Source organism: Thermobia domestica, chromosome 11, assembly GCF_964235325.1.
Source record: "Thermobia domestica chromosome 11, izTheDome1.hap1.1, whole genome shotgun sequence".
Lineage (NCBI taxonomy): Eukaryota > Metazoa > Arthropoda > Insecta > Zygentoma > Lepismatidae > Thermobia > Thermobia domestica.
In genome coordinates, this window is record NC_137464.1 from 178322841 (window position 1) to 178344957 (window position 22117).

The 22117-nt window shown below is 33.0% G+C and overlaps 1 protein-coding gene across 1 annotated transcript in view; it reads right to left on the minus strand.

The window, feature by feature from the left end:
* Nucleotides 1-9029: 9029 nt before the first annotated feature.
* Nucleotides 9030-22117, minus strand: part of Rab40 (RAS oncogene family member Rab40) — a 42091-nt gene continuing 29003 nt past the window's right edge. Inside the window, exon 4 of the mRNA XM_081731370.1 lies at nt 9030-21135. Within this exon, the coding sequence (XP_081587496.1) occupies nt 20891-21135 (245 nt within the window). The 3' untranslated portion in view covers nt 9030-20890. The remainder of the gene's footprint in view (nt 21136-22117) is intronic.

The window sequence follows — 22117 nt, forward strand, 5'->3', positions numbered from 1 at the left end:
TTTTAACTTATTGCACGCTCATCCGTCAGCCGCAGCGCATGCAGGCCAGAATCGTACATATCAATTAGCGCTACAAAAGGCGTATTTTCCACACATGCGCAATTACTTTCGTCAGAAAATTAGACAATGTGTTTCTTGTCAAGTGAATAAAAGAGGAAGCCAAGTAGGTACTATTAAACCTCAAATATTCCCAAAAGCGGCCCCATTTTCAGTAGTCAGAATTGATCAATGCGGCCCCTTTCCAACATCTTCTACATATCGTCACAAGTATATTTTAATTATGTGTGATGCGTGTACAAGATATGTCATAGCTGAAAGCATACCGGATTTAACGGGAGACACTATTGCGACTGCTATTTATAATAAACTCATTTTAAAGTACGGGGCACCATCATCTTTAATACTAGACCGTCTTCCATCTCATAAATCTAAGATCATGTCAGAACAGTGGCGAAGGGTGGTAAGAGGCCCTGAGGCCCGGCCTACCCATTTACTTTCAGAAATTATAATTTATAATTAATTCAGTTTCCTTGCATGATATTTTCTAAGTTGAAAAAAAATGTTCGATAAAGAAATCGTGGTTGGCACCACTGCTGGGAGGCTCACCGAGCAGTGTCTCAGGCGCAGTAGAACTACCGCCAAGCTACTCAGAAAATCCCGCGAGAGAACGTGTTGGAAATGACGTTTTCTTCACCAGCGTATAACCTGCGAAAGAGACCGGCCTCAGCGCTTATCGACTTTCGTTTCTACCTACTAGTTTATCTCGAGACCTTCGATTTCGATTCGATATATCAAACAAATAAAGAGCAAGATAAAGTGGGCTCCATTCCGTTCCAACTTTGCTTAATTTTGCGGACTCAAACGCAACGCAAAAACTGGAACAAGAAATTCTAAAGGCGCTACGCAAACTAATGCCCCTTTATTCCGTTGCGTTGGCGGAAACCTGTACTAAATCAGACTCGTTGAGTTCATTAGAAAGTGTGCGTTTTTGAGATGTGAGTGATTTATTTTCTTACATTTGCAAAAGTGAATGAGAGAAAATGTCAGTATTTGGAGAATATGAATATACGTAATATAATTCCTATTAAAGAACCTTCTATGTGAGTGGTCTTTTGGAAATTAATGTGTTATTAAGGAACGAAGACTAACGCCTATGATGAAAATAAAACAAACAGAGGGCAAGAGAGTTCTGCATGCATTGGTACAATATATATGTCTGATTATTTAACACAAAATATCTTGATTGAATGCTTGTCATGTGTTTTGAACAATATAATTAAAGACAAAATTTTACAAGCAGAGTTTGTTTCAGTACATGTAAACTAAACAACATATGTTTCTTGTGAAGCACAGATAATGTGATAGTCCATCTTCCCCACCCGATCACGCCAATTAAAACAATTAAATTACATTATGGCGAATTAAGATTATCTCTGAGTCACATACGTCACTTTCATTATGAAAATTGAGATCCGGATCGAATAAGTGCTGTCGACGAACTATAGTTGCATTAAATTTATGTGAATTCGTCTTCTTGTATTTCTGTAGTAAAATATTTATGTCTAATCTGTTTCATTTTACTATTATTATTATTATTATTATCGTTATTATTATTAGTAGTAGTAGTAGAACATTGAGCCTACCCTCTTGAAACTATCACCCTTCGCCACTGTGTCAGAATTAGCGAAATTATTAGGAATAGAATTGAAATTCATTCCAGTAAATTCACATTATTCTCTCAATTTGGCTGAGAAAACGAGTGACACAATTCAAAGAGCGTTACGTTACTACATCAAATCAACTGGAAATAATTGGGACATCATGTTACCGCAAATTGTGTTTGGATTAAATAATTTGAAGAATCAAACTACTAAATATTCGAGTTTCTACTTGCTCCATGGATTTGAAGCAAAGATTGTTTTTGATCTCCAATTTAATACTCCAATTCAAGAGGAAGAAAATATCGAACGGATGGAAACGATGCGTCTCGCGAGAGATGATGCCTATCAGAATATGTATAAAAGTTATCTCAAGCAATTGGAGAAATACGAAGGCCATCATGCGCAAACACAATTTCACCCTGGACAAAAGGTTCTCATTCAAAATGTAACAAGACATAAAGGAATACCAGCAGCATTTGATTTCCGTTATGACAAGCAAGGTGTGATACTATCACGTTTGCCCAGCTCAAATAAATATATTGTTTCTTTTAAAAATGCAAAAGGAGCTGATGTCCAAGATGAGATAGAAGTACGTCGATTAAAGCCGCTGCAATCTTCAATAGCAAATGAAAATGCTAACAAAGGACAAGAAGAGACAAACGTCATCCTTGGAAATATGCAACCAGTGAAACACAGCATAATTGTGCAAGAAGAAGTCTATATCTAAATTATAAAAATAATTTAAATAACATAATTAGTGAAATTCATGAAAGAAAAGAGTAAATTAGAATACTTTTAAATTCATCCCCTTTTCCCCTCTGTAAATACGGTTTAAGTTAGGTTATATGTTGGTGTGGTCTATTTGTACTAAATAGTATTCTTTGTGGGTGAGCGAGTATAAGGCGCTCTCCTAAAACTCAACCAAACCTTAAGCTAAAAGCTGCAAAATCGCGCTGCAGAAATGTAGTTCAAAACCCTTCATTTTTCGAACATTGAATACGATTTAGTACTCTTGTAACATTGTGTTGTCTCTTTCATCTATCTTTGGGGTAGAATAGGACGTCATTTCGATTTCGGAATCCCCTCCCATTCCCCCCCCCCAGAATAAAATTTTCGTTAGAAACATTAGCTAAAACTGATATTATATATATACATATACATATTGCATTTTAGATTAATTAATGTTATTTTTTTTTGTATTAGTAAAGTACACAACCTATTATTTCGTTTTTCTCCTCATATGGATACTCTTTCGAATAAGTTGGAATCTTTAGCGCAGCAAATAAAAAATATAACTGTAAATGCCTACACTCCATCTTTACAAATTTCTAATGACCCAATGTCATTGCTATTAATAATATCTATTACAAGTGCTGTACTGTTACCTCTCATTATCATATTTTTATCTATAAAATTATTTAAAATTAATAGGGAGTTATCGAATATAAACACGAAATTACATTTACATAATGAACAAACTTTAAATGATTTTAAGCACGTGCAAACGATAGTGTATGAAATGTTTCTTTATACGAAAAATATTATTGCAATATGATGATAGAAACCTAGGTTATATTACTGAAGTAATCAAATAATAGTCATAACATGATTTGCAAAGCAAATCCAAAGACAGACTATTATTTTCTTTGAAAGGAAAATTCCAGTTTTGAATATCAATTTCTTACAAAGCGAGACGAAGACATCAAACTGGACAAAAAAAAAAAAAAAAAAAAAAAAAAAAGTACACAAAAAGGTATTCGCAAAGCGAATTTTTGGAAGTGTGTATGCGCATATGAAACAAATATATATTGTGTCTTATGTAATTATAAGTTTATTCATTAAACTCCCATACTAAAATTATATAGTATTTTCTTCTGTTTTCCTTTATAGGCAAATAATCAACATGAACGTCGCCATATTCTATATAATTATATTCACTGTCATTTCTCTCTTAATTCTCCTTATGTTAGCCATTTTTATTTACTTTCAATGCAGAAAATCTTCAGAAAATGTAATTCAACAGCCAAAACAGAAAATTTGTTCTATTCAAATCCCATCTTTACCTCAACTAGACCCTGTATATGAGGATATCTATTTCGAAAATGAACACATTCAAAACATTCCTAATTTCTCTTCAGATAATATCTCTCTGCGCGTTCATGGTTTAAATTACATAATTACTTATTCCAACTATACTTCAAATATTTCTTCTTAAGTCGAATTTGTGTCGTGTCAATCAAACCAGCATGCATGTACTCTAAGACATCCCAGCAGTTTTGAAATTACAAATCACCAACCATTGACCTTAAAGAATATATATTCAAGACAGCTATGTCGACATACCATTTGCTAATAAATAATCATTCTTTACATCAAGACGACATTTAACTACTAAATTCCATCAATATATTTTCCATGGACACTAAAAATTTCAACAAGTACAACGGAAGAGGACACATTTGGATTCCTGCCATATCCACTGGAAATAGGATGAACCAGGAAATACTCGTCTGAACCCCCCTAGTGTGATTTCCCCTCCCCTCAAGTCTATATGTGTAAGTGAACAGTGCTAAGTGATTATGTGTGAAATAATGTGGTATCAATAGTGAAAACGTTATATATATATAATTATGTAAAATAGTGTGGTGATTTTGGTGCATATTTAATCTTTAATAAAAAAAAAGTGAGAGTGAATTCACGAATAATTTTGGTGAGGGATATAATTATGATTATCTTCATGATTACTTATATACACATATATACATATATTCACAAGTAATTAGTGTAGTGCAGTTGCGAACATCAGTGAAAATTCACATAACATACAATCAGTGTATATAAAAAAAACGAGTGAAGTTTGTTTTTATATAATGATATAAATAATTACTTACCAATATATCAGCGAACAAATCTTAAAAACAAATACATTTCACTCCATCACAGAACACAAACAATGTAAAACTGACCTATATTCTGTTTTGCTGTGTGGAGATTTTTTTCTACATGTGACATTGCAAGGACGCATGCATATTCTTGTGACTGTATTACTGACCTTGCAATATGCAAACGTAATCATAACGACTTCTTTTCTATGCTTGATATGATCATCATGGACTAAAACAGTGTTTTATAACTCATTCATTTCAACTTGTCACAAACTGATTTTTATTTTAACAAAACGTTTGATACATATATTCAGTTTATTTATGGTTTGGTGTTACTTTGATTTTTAAAATATTTATATCGACATCGGAAATGCCGAATATCCAAGCGGGGAGGAATGTAATATGACTAAAGCATTTTGGTGAAGGGCGATTAACATTTTATTGGTTTTGACTTCAATATTTTGTAAACCTTGTTATATTAACTGCAAATAAAAATCCAATTCCCAGTCTGGTGCTGTAGGTCATTCACACATGCAAAGAAATCAAGGAAGTCTCATAATAATTTAAAACTATGTCTAGTTAAAACATTCTTCTAAATAGGAAATATAAAAATATGTTACGTAGCAATGTATCAAGGAAATCATAACACTTCCCACTTCACGTTATGAAGTAAGTCTAAAAATGTAATGGTAAGCGGAAGAAATGTCGCTACCAAAACGAGGAAGAAAAGGTAGGTGGACGAAAAAGAGTAGGGAATTAGGGAGAGTTCTGAAGTGACCGTCTGACTGGAAGGATCGACATCTCAAAAGTTTCACTCGTCAAAGTCTGGGTGAGTACAATGCTGGTTATTAATTGATATTACACTTTATTATTCGACCTTGTCTCAAAATTCGTTTAATTCTTATCCTATCTTCAAAATTCATTATGACAGCTATTATAAATTTTAACGTAAGTCCTCAGCACCAGATTTTTGGGTAATATTCTAATCTGATATCTCTACTTTTATTTCTACAATCTAATTCATCCATCTTAACTAATATTTGCTCTACCTAAAATTTAATGGTTAAGTTTATTATAAGAAATCTCTTCAAATTGCCCCTTTTGCTATTATGGTTATTAATACATTGAGTTATGTGTGGATGTCAACGTTCGGATTCTCGGTCCAATATGTTGGCATATGTTAATATTTTTATGGGGTTAAAATATATGCCGTTCGTTGTCAATAATAATTCATAATTTACATTTTTCTGGAATAGACCGTTTATTTATTCATGTACTTATAATCGCCAAGTCGTGTCGCTGTTCGGGCTGCCATTTATTTGTAATCGCCTGGTCGTGGTTCTGTCCTCCGTTGCCCTACCAATGAGTATTTCCTGTAGACCTAGACTTACCTGGGTAAGACGTTGAAGGACATCTCCAAAAGTATTACAGAACTGTTCCCAAATTGCTCGTCGGTCTCAATGATAAGATGAGCATTAGACGCGGAGAGGTTCGGATCAGGGGCGTCATTTAGGGAGGGCAGGAGGGGGCAATTGCCCCCCAAGAGTTTGAGGAATATATATACTTCAGTCGATTGTCTACTAATATACTAGTACAAAACGAAAAACCCTTACGTCGGTGGTGCTCTTGCCCCACCCAAGCGAAGTCTGAAATGACTCCCCTGATCCTAACTAAATGTAAAACTACATGAACTGACTTAAAAGGGTACTTCCGATTAACATGGAAAGGCGAAATTTAGCATGATTTGTAGCTTTCAAGTACTAACCCACAGGAAAATTGCCAAAAGTTAATATTTTTAATTTTCAGCGGGTCTAAAGGGAGAAACTCTCTATGTTATTTAAATGGGCCCTTTTTTGGACTTATAATCTCGTGTTTTAGGTACCTGTAACTGGAATAAGAACTAAATTCGGTATGTTTGTATGTTGCCGTTAGCGTTACTTAAGTGAATGACCAAAAATAAAAGATTTTCAACCGTACAGAGGTTTTATGGGGAACTGAAAGGTCTTTCCAATGTTATTTATCTGAGACATCTTCTACACCTCAAAATGTTTAGGCACTTCCGGGAGGATTAGAATGATGAAATTTGGCATGATTGTAGACTTCTGTGACTAACCCACAGGAAAATTGCCAAAAATGAATATTTTTAGTTTTTAAGGTATGTATTGGGGGATGAAGTAATTCCCATGTTATTTAAATGGGTATTTTCTTGTGATACAAAATCTTATCTCTTAGATAGTTGAAGTACGAAAAGAAACTTTAAATTTGGTAGAATTATAGGTTTTAAAGGTTCGAAGCCGTAGGCCAGCAAACACGGGGGTTTGGGGGCGGAGTTCCCAGGTAGCCAAAGGCTAGTCTATCCTATATAACGCAACCTTGTGAACATATTAACTTCCGTAACTTGGATTGGATTTAAATGACACTTTGCTGATACATTAAATGCCTTAATACCACGGTGCAGTTCGAGATGTGTGTTCTGGATGCAAGAGGGAGCTAACCCCCTTACTATATAAACGTGGCAATGATCATGGAGCTAGAAAGATGGAACAAACGCCACTCGCAAGTTTTTGCACAACTGAACCAAACAAAAGCGGGCCTAACTGCTGCACCATGCGTAGTTTTTGAGATCTAGCATGAAACATATCAAAACGTATTTTTTTCCGATTTACGACCATCGTCACGCAGGTACTTTCTTCGCGTTTTTTTTTTTTTTTTTTTTTTTTTACCATGTCCTCACTTTTTTCTCCATGTAATATCAGTCATGATTTTTTTGCAATAGTTTATTCACATACAGAATTACTTTGTGGCATAAGCAGCAATTTTTAGCACTTTACCCTCCTGAGATATTACGCCCCAAAAATGGCATCAAAATCACAAACTTCAATTTTCGGACCCCCATAAATCTATGGTGTCAGTAGCATCATAGCTGTGGATATTTCTACAGAACTTTTACATGCAATAGTATTCAGCACAAAACTTATGAACCCCTCACTTTATGCCATTCCAAAACACAGCCCGTTTAAAAGTGTAATTTTCTCTAGTTTTTCTGGTGATTTCATGTATTGGTTTGCAACCCTGTATATTTATTTAGACGCAGAAGTTTATATTTACCGTGTACCTTAGTCTCTCCTCTAAACATTCATTTTTGTTTGGTGTTCATCTGATTCGTACATCTTGAGCAACTGTAGTTTTCGTAGTTTGCAAATGCAAAAATTGACACTCCACCGATAACAAAGATGGCCGCCATTCAGGAACACTCGTACATACGACAATATGAATGACGTTATTGACCTTCTCATACACAAGGCTCATCACACTCAATTTTTTTAGAATTTTCGGAGATGGTCGAGCAAACACATCTGGACTACTTTGTATGGATTGACCCAAATGGATGCAAGAAAATAGTGGTTGTTTTATGCTCAAGATGATGATTTTTTCTTCTTTATTTGCGCTGTATATTACAGGCAACTTACACAAAATTGAAGGATTCGAAATTAAACCAAAGAAAAAAATCTAAATAGAACTAGGAACGTTAGAAAAAAAAAAAAAAAAAAAAAAAAAAAGGAATGTAACCAGATGAAATTAGCTTTTTCGTGAAGTTTTCGTCTCTCGTCGAAGATAACAGTCAATAGTTAACGAAATAATGGATAAAAAAAATTAAAGACATACCAAGATACATACATTTTGTTTGCTATATTACTACACATTAAGCATGCTTTGCTTAACAGTTTTGGGTGATTCTTAACTTACTATCTCGAATGTCACTGGTTATCGATTACTGACATCACATTGGAAATTTCGGTGAAGAAAAGATAAGTAGCCTAACCGCCGCCTGATACTACACTAGAACAAGGGAACCTTAGCATAAGTATATTCATGTACCCCGCGGAAGTCAAATTACCAAATTCGAGGGAATTGTGTATGGACATTTGTCTGTGAGGTTGATTTGAGTAAAAGTTTGCGAACAAACTTAACGACATGCACTCTAACGTGAAATTTGTACCGCGGTGGCTCAGTGGTAGAGTGCTCACCTCTGGCGCACAGGGTTCCTAGACCGATTCCAACTCCCCAAGTGGGGTTTATAGTTTCTTTCTAGTTTCGTAGTTTTACAAATTATTATCCACATTATCGTCGTCTTCCTCGATGCATACTCATGAAACGTTCAAGTTTAAAAAAATATGCTGTTTCTTACGTGTGGTCCGCGGCTATAATTTCTTTTTTTCAATGTCGCTGTAAAAATAATAAGCGGGATCTGTACACAAATAGCACACTGTTAACATTTAACTAAACTATTAAAGTGATTCTCTTCCTAACTACCTTGAGTGAAATGTGTCTATCTACTATTATAACAATAATTTGCATACTACACTTCTCTTTGAAAATTGTATATGGAATTAGATAAAGACGGCACAAAACAGCTTTTTCATAGTAAGCTCATGTTATGCATAATATACTGTTACTCTCAAAACTAATTTAAAGACAGAAATTTACTCGTGAAATAATTTTAATGATTCTATTATACAATTAAAAATTTACAAACGACAGACATAATTACAATTATTTTTTCTCTATACAAAAGAAATGGCATACACAAATGGCAATGATAAAAACATCACGCCCAATATCATATACTATTTACATTACTAAACATTACACACAACAATCATTCACTCAATGTCAAAGAATAGAATGCATGCTTTTTGTTTTTAAATACATATATTCATAGATTCTATGGAGATAAATAATCTTGGTATTGGATTTATTTTGTCAAAGCAGAGGCCAATTTTGAATGAGGTAGCCGACATATTTGTTCATTTTACTATTGGTACAAATGGATGGACGTTTGCTGCAAGTACGATTTTCATAAATAAACTTTTGGTATTGTCTAGATAATTTTATTTTAAATAATTAAGAATTATTGCTATCACGAAAATAAAAATATAATATTGGTTTCATTTATTTAATATGTACATTAAGACTTAGTTAAAGGAAACGAGGAAAGGTCTTAGCTCACCTTGATCGATCTATTTTTTTCATCGTGTCCACGCTGCTCTTTTAGTAGAAATCGGATAAAGTTCTCAGGCATTCATGAAAGGAGTTGGTATTTAAACGACGTGGATATTTACATATCTAGCAATGAATATATTATTCGTCGAAGTATTTTTAAACTTTTATAGCTTCTATTTCAAACACCCTAATGTAATGTTTACTCATGTGAGTTTTGACCCTTTTGTCTTTTCCAAAGTAATGTCCAAAATATTACAAGATTTTATAAGCCATAACTAGATGATGATGATTATTATTATTATTTACTTTGCATCATATTAATTTCTACCACAAGTATTTCATAAGATTCATAAATTTTGTTGATGTGAAGATTTACTACTACCCGTGAATACTACCCACGAAAAATAATATCACTTTTATTACATGCTTTTATGACGTAAATATGTTCATACGCATTCAAGTTACTAACATTAAAGGCAAAATCTTCCACAAAAATTCTTTCCATTACAGACTAACACACACACACACACAAAAGTATTCATTCTAATTGCTATTATCGAGCTTTCTGTTACTGAAGAACATTTTGTTCTTAGCCCGAAGTAGCAGTTTCAAACGAAATAAAATCATTAACTCTAATGGTCCACAATTATACTTGGTAGGTTTGGAGTTGGATGTTCAGTTTCCCCTACTACCCGGAACGTCTCAATTTGAGGAACGATAATTTAAGGGTAAAGGGGAAAATCCGTAGACAGAATGGTGTATATACATCACAACCTTGAGTGAAACTTGAATCTTCATTTAGGTTAATTTTAAAGATTCGGTCTAAAGTAACACAAAAAGTTTGCTATTCGGTTTATACCACCCGTTTCTTCTCGTTTTATTTTTCTACTAATCCTATTGTTCATTTATTTTCCACCACGAACATTAGCTTCTCGCGAACAATGCAGGATCGCAGCACCTTCCTTTGGGATTACAGCCAGCTGTACATTTTTTGAACACTCAGATGGCAACGACACATCTTGCCGTTGTGTAATTAAAAATTAAATATACATGTTTACTGACAACGTAAAACAATATATATACTCACATCACAGTTCGTGTATGACGTTGATGATCATACGGTCTATCAATGAAGAATCATGAAATCGGTTCAATCATGTTATATATTTAGTGCATTAGGATTTATGAACAAAGTTGATTTTATACTTATATTTTTGGAAGCCTTTATATTATACTATACTCCAAACATTAATTTAGAATACTACATATATTCAGAAGTTTCTAGTGGCAAAATTATCAGCATTCTCGCTTTTGATGTGAGCTCGTGGTTCTGATTTCAAGTTACTGTAGTACCATGTTTCTCATAGCCTCATAAAAACTCTCTTTATGTATTCATTTATGAAAATCGTACGTTATATTTTATTTCAATGCTAATTAAAACTTTGGGGCAATATTTTATTTTCACGAGTACAGTTACCTCCAATATTAGTATTCCTGCAAAAGATGGAAGATTTATTATTCAAGGAATTAAAAGAACAAGCATCAAAGCCTAGAAAGTCAATTCGCTAATTTGGGTAGAAATTTGGCCAGCAAAAAAGTAATTATTGCACTGATGCTTCTAGACAATTCTTGAATTTAGAGTCGTACATACTTTAGTATTATGTATTTACCAATCACCTGATAAAAAGAAAGTTTGCGATTAGTTTACATATCTCAGCGTTAAAACAAATATTGACAATAACTCAGTTAAATGAAATTTAAAATCTCAGTTAAATGCTTGGACTGCATGCATCACATTTATATTTATTTAATGAGTCAATGAAAATTGGACGGTAAATCCATAATTTTTACACAACAGAATGGCAAATTTGTTGATTACATTGGATGGACTTCGATAAACAACTCAGTCAATATTTACACAGAAAATGTCATTTACTGTGAAAGATATTTATACTTAAAACACAGAGATAAAATTCATTATTGCGACAGCCACAACGATCCCAGTATGCAGGATGATGTCATGTTGTTGAATGTTATTACAACTGGAACTAAAAATGAACTGAACGAAAGTACCAGAGAAAGTACGTTTAAACATTTTTGAAGTTGAAGTTGAAGTTCACCTCCAAAGAGGTGTTTTATACTGGCGCAGATGTTAAATCCGTCTCGCCAACAACACTAGATAGGTGTTTCCACTTAGTTGATCAAAATTTCCACACTTGTTAAGTATCCGGTGAAATAATTACATTATATTGTTATAACAAATTATAGGATTGTCACCATAGATTCGTGGTTGAAATATTATATTTTATATATATATGTATAAATTTCAAAGTGATTACTCTTTTTTCACCGGATTAAAATTTACACCAAGTATAAATACATCAAGATTAAATTTACATGTTTTTATTGCAGTTTCCAATCTTTTCAATCAATTTTTTATATATTGACATTATTAATTTGTAAGAAAGATATTATAGCTTTATTGATTTTTACATTATTTAATGACAAAAGATTTTGAATCTTATGAGGGCCAATTCCTTGATATTTAGTGATTACATCAATTAGAATATTTCTATGTTTATTGGTGGAAGAGCAGTTAAAGATAATATGATCTATATCGCCCTTTTCATTCCCACACCAACATCCTGGGGTGTCTCTTTTATTGATTTTATATAATTGAGCTGGGGTTAGTTCCATTTCAGTTAATATAAGTATACAGTTGGGATTTCATGTTACCAAGGCAACATATTATTCGATTGTCTATTAGTTATGTGAATAAAACAATAAAAACAAAACTACTCATATTTGTTTCAGATGTTATCATATAATTTTTATCACAAGAACCCACACAAATCATAGAATTTTCATAGTGCGCTGATAGTACTGGCTTTTTTAGCCTGAACATTTATATGTATTTCTGATCTTTCCAGAAGGCTTTACATCCTTATCTTAACGAAATATCCTCTAAGGCTGGTGCCATATTTAAAGAAAATCCATTTTACAAAACGAAGCAGTACCTTTTTTCAAATTTTACTGGTGTAAGATTAGTTTATAGTTCGAACTTAGTATCTCACACTATAAAATAACAAAACGCTATTTCTCACACTTCTCACGAGCATTTAAAGACAAGAATAGTAATTTTCCCAGTACGTCACAAGATTTAATTCAAAGCTTGCAGTAGGTGCAAAAATATCAAGAAGTTTTGAACTTCATTCGTTCAATATAAATAATGTTCTCTGGAGACGATCAAAAGAAATTAGCCTGAGAAAGGTGTTCTACTTTTAATCAATCAATTCTGGATAATATTTAAGAAAAGACAGAAGAATCAATCTGTCGTCACCTTTAAAACTATGATACGACCATCGTTAATTTCAAATATTAATAATTTCCAACGTAAAATGATCTATAGAACAGAAGAGTAAAAGCAATTTATAGAACAAAGTAGAAAGACCTGGTAAGAAAACTCATATAGGCAAGTAATTTACAGAGTTAATAACACTTCCTTCATATTCAACAGAGATTTAAGAAAAAAACCAAAACAGCATAACATTGTTGTGTTGTATTCTGACAACATAACGGACATTATTTCAAAACAAAACAAAATCTTACTCTAAAGCAAGTATCTAGTACAGAAATCGTAGGGTGAATTCCCACCGCAACGTATTGAAGAATGGGACAATACAAAAATAGTTTTGGTAATTTGGATTAATTCTGAGTCTGACTGCACACAGAATGACTTTAAGAATTAGTTCCTGAGTTTCAAATAATTTCTAACCTCTTATTTTCCCGTTACTCTTTTGTTTGAGTACTATAACGTTGCCAGGTAGCTTCAGCTGAAAGTTACTTGTTAGGAATAATTGCACATGGTTAACTTATATTTACAGAGTGTATTAGAAATTATGCCTAATTCTATTAATATAAAGTTTTTACTTTTAACCAGAAATACAATATCACGTGTCACATTGGTAGAATAAATGTCAACAGATTAATTTTTGCAGATTTCTTTCCAGAAACTTTCATTGCTCATATCATCGGGCGACCAGATGTACGCATTGCGTACAGAATTTATCAAATCTTCGCCATAATAGGTTTGATGTTTTTGTTTTGCACCTAAGCAATGTCAATTTTAACACTTAAACGACGATTTGCATCTGCATATTTGGAACTACATTGGTGATACCGCAATGTGTTTTCCTTGCATACGTCGAAACAGCATAGTTTGTATGAAACAAAACATCCGAAAATAATACACAGTGCCCCTTTGTGACTGAATCAAAATCAATCATCTCAACTATAAATATGAAGCAATCATTTACCCCACGTCATTAACAGCTGTACAAAATTAATAATCACTGTACATGTAATAACTGCTTTCATGAACAGAAATCGAGCCTAACTTTTTATACATCTTGTATATATAGAGGTTATTTTCAAATAAACATTTCTGAAAAAATATGATGTGCAATTTACTGAATGTATCTCAAATCGTATGTAATTTTTTCTTGAATACGTTTAATGAACGATTTGTCATATATAATAGAACTCAAAGATGTTCTGTAAAATTCTAGTTTGTACAGAATTGGGATTCATTCAGGAAAACTCATTATTGATTATCTACAACTCATATTCCCAATTTTGCATTTACTGGGTCCTAAATTTTCTTGTGACAACTGAAAACTTTCCTGGGATCTAATTATTGAACAATTGTTAAGGTTCTGTTTTGTATGTTTAATCTCTGTCCAAGTCTAAAGCACAAACTTGCTTACACATGCAGATCTCCTTTAAGTGAATTCTCTTTCCTAATTCTCCATTGTAAACAAATACATAAAAAATAATTTTTAATATTTTACAATAAATTCAACGATGAAACAATACGGAAATGGTAACGCAACTTAACACAGGCATATGCGAAAAGAAAATCCAACATCTGAATTTACAAAATGACACTTATAGGTGATCATTAAGCCAGCTCACATTACATTGATTTATGTTTATCTTCGATGGGCGACATTCATTACGGTTAGGTTTGAAAAACCCAATAATATATACTGTCATTATACCCACAGACACAATAAAACGCAGATATATTATTTAAGGGAAAAAAAAAAATGAGGATATCAATAAAAATAAAATATTTATGCTTTTAACCTTAATATTTTCAAATTATTATGGGTAAAATATGAGGTGCATTCATATTTAAATAGCAGGCCAACAATACATAACATGTACGAGCTATCAAGCGCGCCCAAAGGCACATCTTGGTAAAAGATCGTCTTTTACTGGGTTCCAATCTATGCGCTAGTTATCGAGTAACTACCGACTGAGTGACATGCGTAAGCTGCTCTTCGGATTAGTGAAGAGCAACTAGAGAAAAAATGCGTCTGTGTGAAATTTTGCGGACTGGGGAAAACATTCACGTTAACAATCCAAATGCTTAATCAAGCATACAAGGATGACTAAGAGCCGAACACAGTGCTATGATCGATTTTAAGGAGGACAGACGCTCGGTTGCCGAATTTCCATGGACTGGACAAATTTCCATATAAACAGATGATCAACATTTTGAGATTGTGCGTATTATAATTCGTCCAAACCAGCGTTTAACTGTCCGTGAGGTTGCTGATGATGATGGCATAAGTACAGGATCTTGCCACCACATTCTGACTAAAAACTTTCATATTATCTGGCAAAACATCGCACTTCCGTTACGCCTTCACACTCTATTCCCAGGACTTTGGGCTCGACAGATTTTCTATTTCCCAAAGTTGAAACCATCGTTACCAGTTCATTAAGGAAATTCAGGAAAATGCGACGAGAGTATTGTACGCCCTCGAAAAGAGGGATTTCAAGCAGACGTTTCAAAATTGGAACAAATGACGGTGTACTGACATTAGTGGGGAGTACTTTGGTTGGGATAGTGGCTGAAAGTTTGTATAATGAGCAATAAAACAAAAATCGCAAAAAGTTCGGTCTTTTTTTAAAACACCTCGTACATTTGAAGAATATAAGAAAAAAGAAGTTAATGGGACTTGACAATGCCATTTAGTATCAATAGTTATCGTTAACAGAACTTTGAAATAATACTAGTCTTTAAAATGCCTATTTTGTTTACATTTTCGAGACGGAGATGCACTTTTTATTTTTCACTCTCCTGCTAAAATAGACTATTAACCATTTGTTTCTCTAAAGTTCAAAAACATTCATTAAGCATTACTGTACGTATATTTAAAGCAGACTGAATTGCAACGAAAAAGAAAATAATAATGGCACAATTCACCTCCAAACAGGCAGAGAAGCGGAAATCATTGTCCCTGATTTTGTGGAAAAATTTCGATATGTGAAACTATGAGAGAATCTCAGAAAAAATATTTTATTTTAATTTATAAAAAATGTGTACCACAGATATAGCACGTCAAACTTGACCATGCAAAAGCCACTGATGAACGTCATATTTTTAAAATAATTGGTAAATCACAAACCTTTAAACTAATGGGTGATGATTTTTTTTTTGTTTGTTTGTTTGTTTTAAAGTAGTTATTGCTACATAGTATAAACAAGTAAATCTAGATTGTCTTCAAAACCAACCTTTGTACAACAATTACAACGCGAACGTTTTGAGTTTTCTTTTTTCATAAACAAGTCTCAAAAATCCTGAAAATATTACAAGTTGTAGATCTAGGAGTACTATATCCTGAAAACACGAATACGTCACTTTGTCCCTTGATTTCGTAGTCAAGTTTCGAAAATGTGTAACCAATGTACACACACATCTCCCATATTAACAATGAAGCAAAAACATCTGCACAACATTTAATCAATCATTCTGATTTTGTAGAGGATTCATCTGTTATTCTACAAGACGAAGCAAAGGGCTACCATTGATAGAATAATGAAATATTAATTTTTACAGCAATGATTTATTGCACCGATGAGATAAAAGTCTCGAAATTGTACAAGATGACGGGACACGATTCTTCTCATTGTTTGCTGGAACTTCAGAAGACCAAAGAAACCAGAACTAGCATAATCTCAAATGGGCTGCTAGTTATTTTAAAAAGAAAACACTTTCAATCCTATAAAATTTCAAAATTAGCAGCTTTCTCAGAATATACTTTCAGTACAAGTGGACATGAAAAAGGATCATGTGATACGGTCGAGAGTCTAGTGAAACATTATGCCACCAAACACAACCTGTCGAAGTCTGTAATACATGTCGGTCAGAGTGTTACTGACTTTGTCAAAAAAAGTACACAATACACTACTACAATTAGGTGTATATTTTTTTGCACAACAGAATTTTTTTTTTTTTTAAACGAGTTGAAAATTTCACTCGCTGGATTTCCAACCCCGTGTAGCCCTATCACTGTTATCCAGTTTTCGCAATCACCGCGTTCCATTCTGCCTATAGGGTTAGGTGTAGGAATATATTCCTTTCTACAGCTGCACTCTCAAGGAGTCATTGCATATTCTATTGCCAGGTTTGTTCATTCTCCTCACAACGAACAGTATTATAGCCTCTAGAATTTTGTAGCAGTATTATAGCCAGAGTATGTACAGTAATAATAATAATAATAATAATAAATTAATTCCAATTTGTTTTCGTAATTTTCTTTCCACAGCATTAAAAGTATCGGTTTGAAACTGATTTTTTAAAAGTCTTTGTTACACAATTCAGAGGTAAAATGGCGTGTGTTCTTTTCAGAACACGTAGTACTCTTTGATATACGACACCTATAATATTTTCAGAATTTTCGAGATTAATGTTTCTGAGAAAAAATTTCAAAAAAAGTTTTGCTTTGAAATTGCTGTACAAAGGTTAGTTTTGAGCATAAGACTAGATTTACTTCTTTATACTAAGTATAATATATATATATACTTAAGAAAAAACATCTGGGTTGAAAGGTTTTGCTATTTACCATTTTTTTAAAAATATGACGTTCGATAACGGCTTCCGCATGGTTAACTTTGACCTGCTATATCTCTGGTTCAAATTTTATTAAAATTAAAACGTGTGTTTTTCTCAGATTCTCTTATAGTTTGACATATTCAAATTTCAGGAAAATCAGAGGCAATGTTTTCCCAATTTTTATTTTTATTGCCTGTCTGGAAATGGATTCAGCCTAATTCGTTCTCAGAGCACTCCTTTCCTGCACTAAAAGTAAGAAATTTACACAATGTCATCACTTCTAATATAAGAAATTTACACAATACACAATGTTTTCACTTCTAATATATATCTAAAAAACTGATTCTCGATTTCCTTGTACTATCATATTCAAAAGCTGACTTTTTTTTTTTCCACAATAACTTTCGAAAGAATGAGATTTTTTTGTAAAATAAATACCGCTTTTAAGATAAGAAAATCTGTACTGGTAATTGGTCTAGTAATTGATAAATCATTGTCAAAATATATTTTTAAGCGAGGAAAACTCCTTTTTGAGAGTGCCTCTACAGTATGTCAATACATAAAGATTCCTGGAAAGTGAAAGTTAAAATACAGCTTAGTCATTACAATACAATTCGAAATTTGTCGGTTATACTGCCTGAGTTGTTATTATAAATAATCTTGACTTTTATTACAAAATTGATCCAATAAGGAATTCAAATCAATTTAACTTTTAGAGAATAACATTCTATGAATATAAAATAAAACTGTATATTATTAATATTTATTTAGCGATATAATTTCAACTAGGATCTTGTACTGAAACACTTAACGTGAACAACTCACATACCTAGCAAACCAATGTTAAATGCACAGACAGAAATTATAACATCTAGTTACTCTTTAGTTAATATTTTCTTGTGTTCTTGTTTCGGACAAATTAATTATGTGAATACTTCCTAGACAGGGATTATACTTGTGTTCTTTTGTTTTTAGTTCAAATTTTTCAACATACATCGTGACAGAAAAGCGGAACACAAGAGTTCTTTTTGAAATTATACCCCTGGATAAATATAGTGGCACAATAATATCAGCTTTATTATTAAATTAATAATAATGAACTAGTCATTTTCCATATTACATTCTGTGAATTTGCCTTTCATATTTTACACTTAAGATCAATTCCTGTTCCAATCTGAAACTGAAGTTCAGTTCTATATCCAGAACTTTCATGCTACATTTTTCTTTAACTCTTCGTATAAATGTTACTGAAATCATGAAAATCAGTACAATGGTGCACTGAATACACTTATTTTAACTTACAAGGTCCGACATACGGCTAGTTCCTCTAAAATGTTGCATAAAACTAGAATGGCATAGACTGTGTCTCACTTATTGAATGTGCGAGTCTAATAACATGGAAGGCATCCATTACTTCATTAAGCTCAAATATAATTACCAGGTACTATACTATGGAATATTACATAAATTTGGTGAGTGTAAAGTATGAATCAGGACTTTGTGAGCATACTAGCAGTAAAATTTCAAAAAAAGATGTGACGAAAGTTTCATGTACAGTTGATTTTAATTTTCACACTTTCATAGATGCGTAAAGTTAATAGTCCACTTCTTCTGTAATGATTCCTGTAGTTAACTATTATCAAGATAAAATCAGAACTGCTTATGATTATAATCGTAAAATAATATTTCATATTTGCTCTTGTCATGTTTAACAAACCCTATCGCCCTCCAAATATAACTTAAGTGGAATTACTATTAAATGCAGGCCAATATAATTACATTGTGTCGTATAGTAATATTGGAACCAATACCTCTTTGTAAGCTCAGCTTCAATTTTTAAAACACTTGTGTTACTGAAGATACAAAACCACATCGACGAAAAAACATCAGAAGGATTTCTGTTAAAACTATACGCATAAAACTCTCTCGTTTTCGAAGTTAAAAAGTAATAATACTGGTCAGATGTTAATAATAATCTATGCCTACTAAACTGTATACAAATTAACTATTCTTTTCTTGATCATACAAATATGTGAACAGTTATTTACTTTTCCTTTGGATTTGGAGAATTTTCAAGTATGATTAACATGTAGTATACCAAGAAATCAGATAAAAAAAAAAAGTTTCATTAAAACACTAAACGGTTTCACAGAATGAGACAAAATTATTCATCTCAGCTTTCCGACGGGAAAATATACTTGTTCAAATCATTGTAATTGCAAAACTTACAGAATGTTACATTAACTTGCGTACTGGGAACATGCTCACATTCATAATGGAAAAAATGAGGCTCAATACTTGCAGAATATATTTAAAATATATGTACTCAAACTGGTATTGGATACTTCTGGTTGTCGTTTATCAAAATATAACTCCGAATAAATAGCGGGAACATGAACACATTTACAATCTTTTTACTGGACTGCCTTAACAAGTTATCTCTTGACTGGATTGAACCGAATATTAATTTCAATCAGATATTATCTTCTTGGTGAAAATGCACCAAATTATTGTTACTTTCAGGCGTACTTTTAACCTACTGGAACTTTACATCTTTACGTCATCCAGTAAAAATTGTGCGATATGCCGAAAAATTGAACAATCTGAATTAAATCAAAATATTACAAGATGCAAAAATGGGAAACTATAAAAATCTCAAGAAATAAGTATATAAACAGAATAATTAAGAAAAATTACTGTTAGTCACAACCATTGCATGATGATCTGGCAGGATGTAAAGCAATAAATATAAACAAGAAAAAAATACCGTCATAACAATTATGTGGCTACTCTACACCATTTCTTCTTAGGTACTTATCAGCTGCTTATATATAACAACAATTACCATTTAACCTATGGATGAGTTAAATTCTATAATACAACGCTTCATTCTGGTATAAAAAATTTGTCCCTTTCTTTTTATTAAAAAAAGTTGGATTAAGAAAATACACTTTTGACTCTAACGAGACGTTTCGCAAATATTTCAATTATTACGAAACGATCTTCTGCTTCTAACCGTTTCAAATATCACGCATCTGGATGGCTATGTATGCAAGTTACTTCTTTTTTCATTTCAAAGATCATTACATCGTATAAAATTTGCACCACAACAGAACCACCTTTGGTTATATTCCTTTCCTTTGGTATGATTTCCTCCTTTCCTCTGAAAATAAATTACTAGCTAGAAATATCAAACGTCCTGAGTATACTCTCTTAATATTCCTTCGAAGTTAATAAATTAAAAAAAAAGTCTCAGGTATATTATTCTACGACGGTGACTGAAAACGAAACAACACACGTTTTTTATGGAGGCACAGACACACAACTTCTTAATCAGAAACTTTTCCCCACGTCATTTTCAGTATTTCCATTTTATATCAGTCTCTTTCTCTCTTACACAGAAAAAAAAAAAAAAAAAAAAAATCTCACAACCCTCACGATATTACACATGAGTTCCTACCAGCACAACTTGTCCTTGAGGCATCCATTGGAGTAATTATTTTCGGTTTTTTATGACTGTTCTTGGAGGGTGCCCTGGGAATATATCGTGATGTGTAGCTTGTCATCGCATACGATTTCAAGTGAGATTTCAGACCAGTTGGAAGAGGAAGTCGCTCAATACCATACACCGTTGTTTTCGCTACTATCGCTCTGCAGCACAACTCTTGTAAAGATAGTACTGGAATAAAGAAAACGAAATCCATGTAAAGATAGTACTGGAATAAAGAAAACGAAATCCATGTAAAGATAGTACTGGAATAAAGAAAACGAAATCCATATATTAAGTAGTCTTTATGAAAGAAGGAATACGTCTTTACACAAGTATGTGTCTATACAATTATTAGGGCTTCTTTGCTCAAAATTAAATTCATTCATTATATATTTTTGAGTAAACTACGTATAAAAGGCTGGAAAGTCGGTAGTAACAATATACAAACTGCTTGTTTTAGAATCTACATACTCTTACATTTCTTACCACACTCTTTTGAAATATGTTAGATATCATAAGAGTGTCACCTTTCTTGCTATCCGCGAAGGAGATCCTACTGCTTACAGGATGGTGTCTCTGGCGTAGAAACGCTTTCTCTCAGCGGTTTGTTGGATGTGGCGATCACATAGAAAGGACACTCGTTTATATCGAAGGAATATGTATGATCCAGTATCCTCGATCCTTATCGTTTTAATAATCTCCTCACAGAGCATTGTTGTCATGACGGACAAGCACATGTACACATGTCAGTATCGAGAGCTTTGTGGAAAACCTAACACATTATATTACAATCCATATTTACAATTGGTTACGATTAGGATTATGAATTAGATCTCAGGGCTTTCAGCATCTATGGCCACGTATGAGGGATGACGTTCCTCGGCGATCACATTGCCCGGAGAAATCGGAAGGATGAAAGAAATGGGCTGAGACCATTAAGTTAGGTATCATCACGGCACGGTGTAAATGAGATGAACCCGGGGAAAACCTCACTTAGAACAGCTGGCCTGGAAAAGCTGTTACACCTTTCCGACCAAGTGTCTCCACCAATAATCGAACCCTAGAGTGCTCGCACCAAAGGCGAAAGCGTTGGCAACTACGCTACGAGGGCCACTTATTCAACTGATATTGCGTTTTATAGACAAAGCTGTACATACTTTTCTGTAGAACT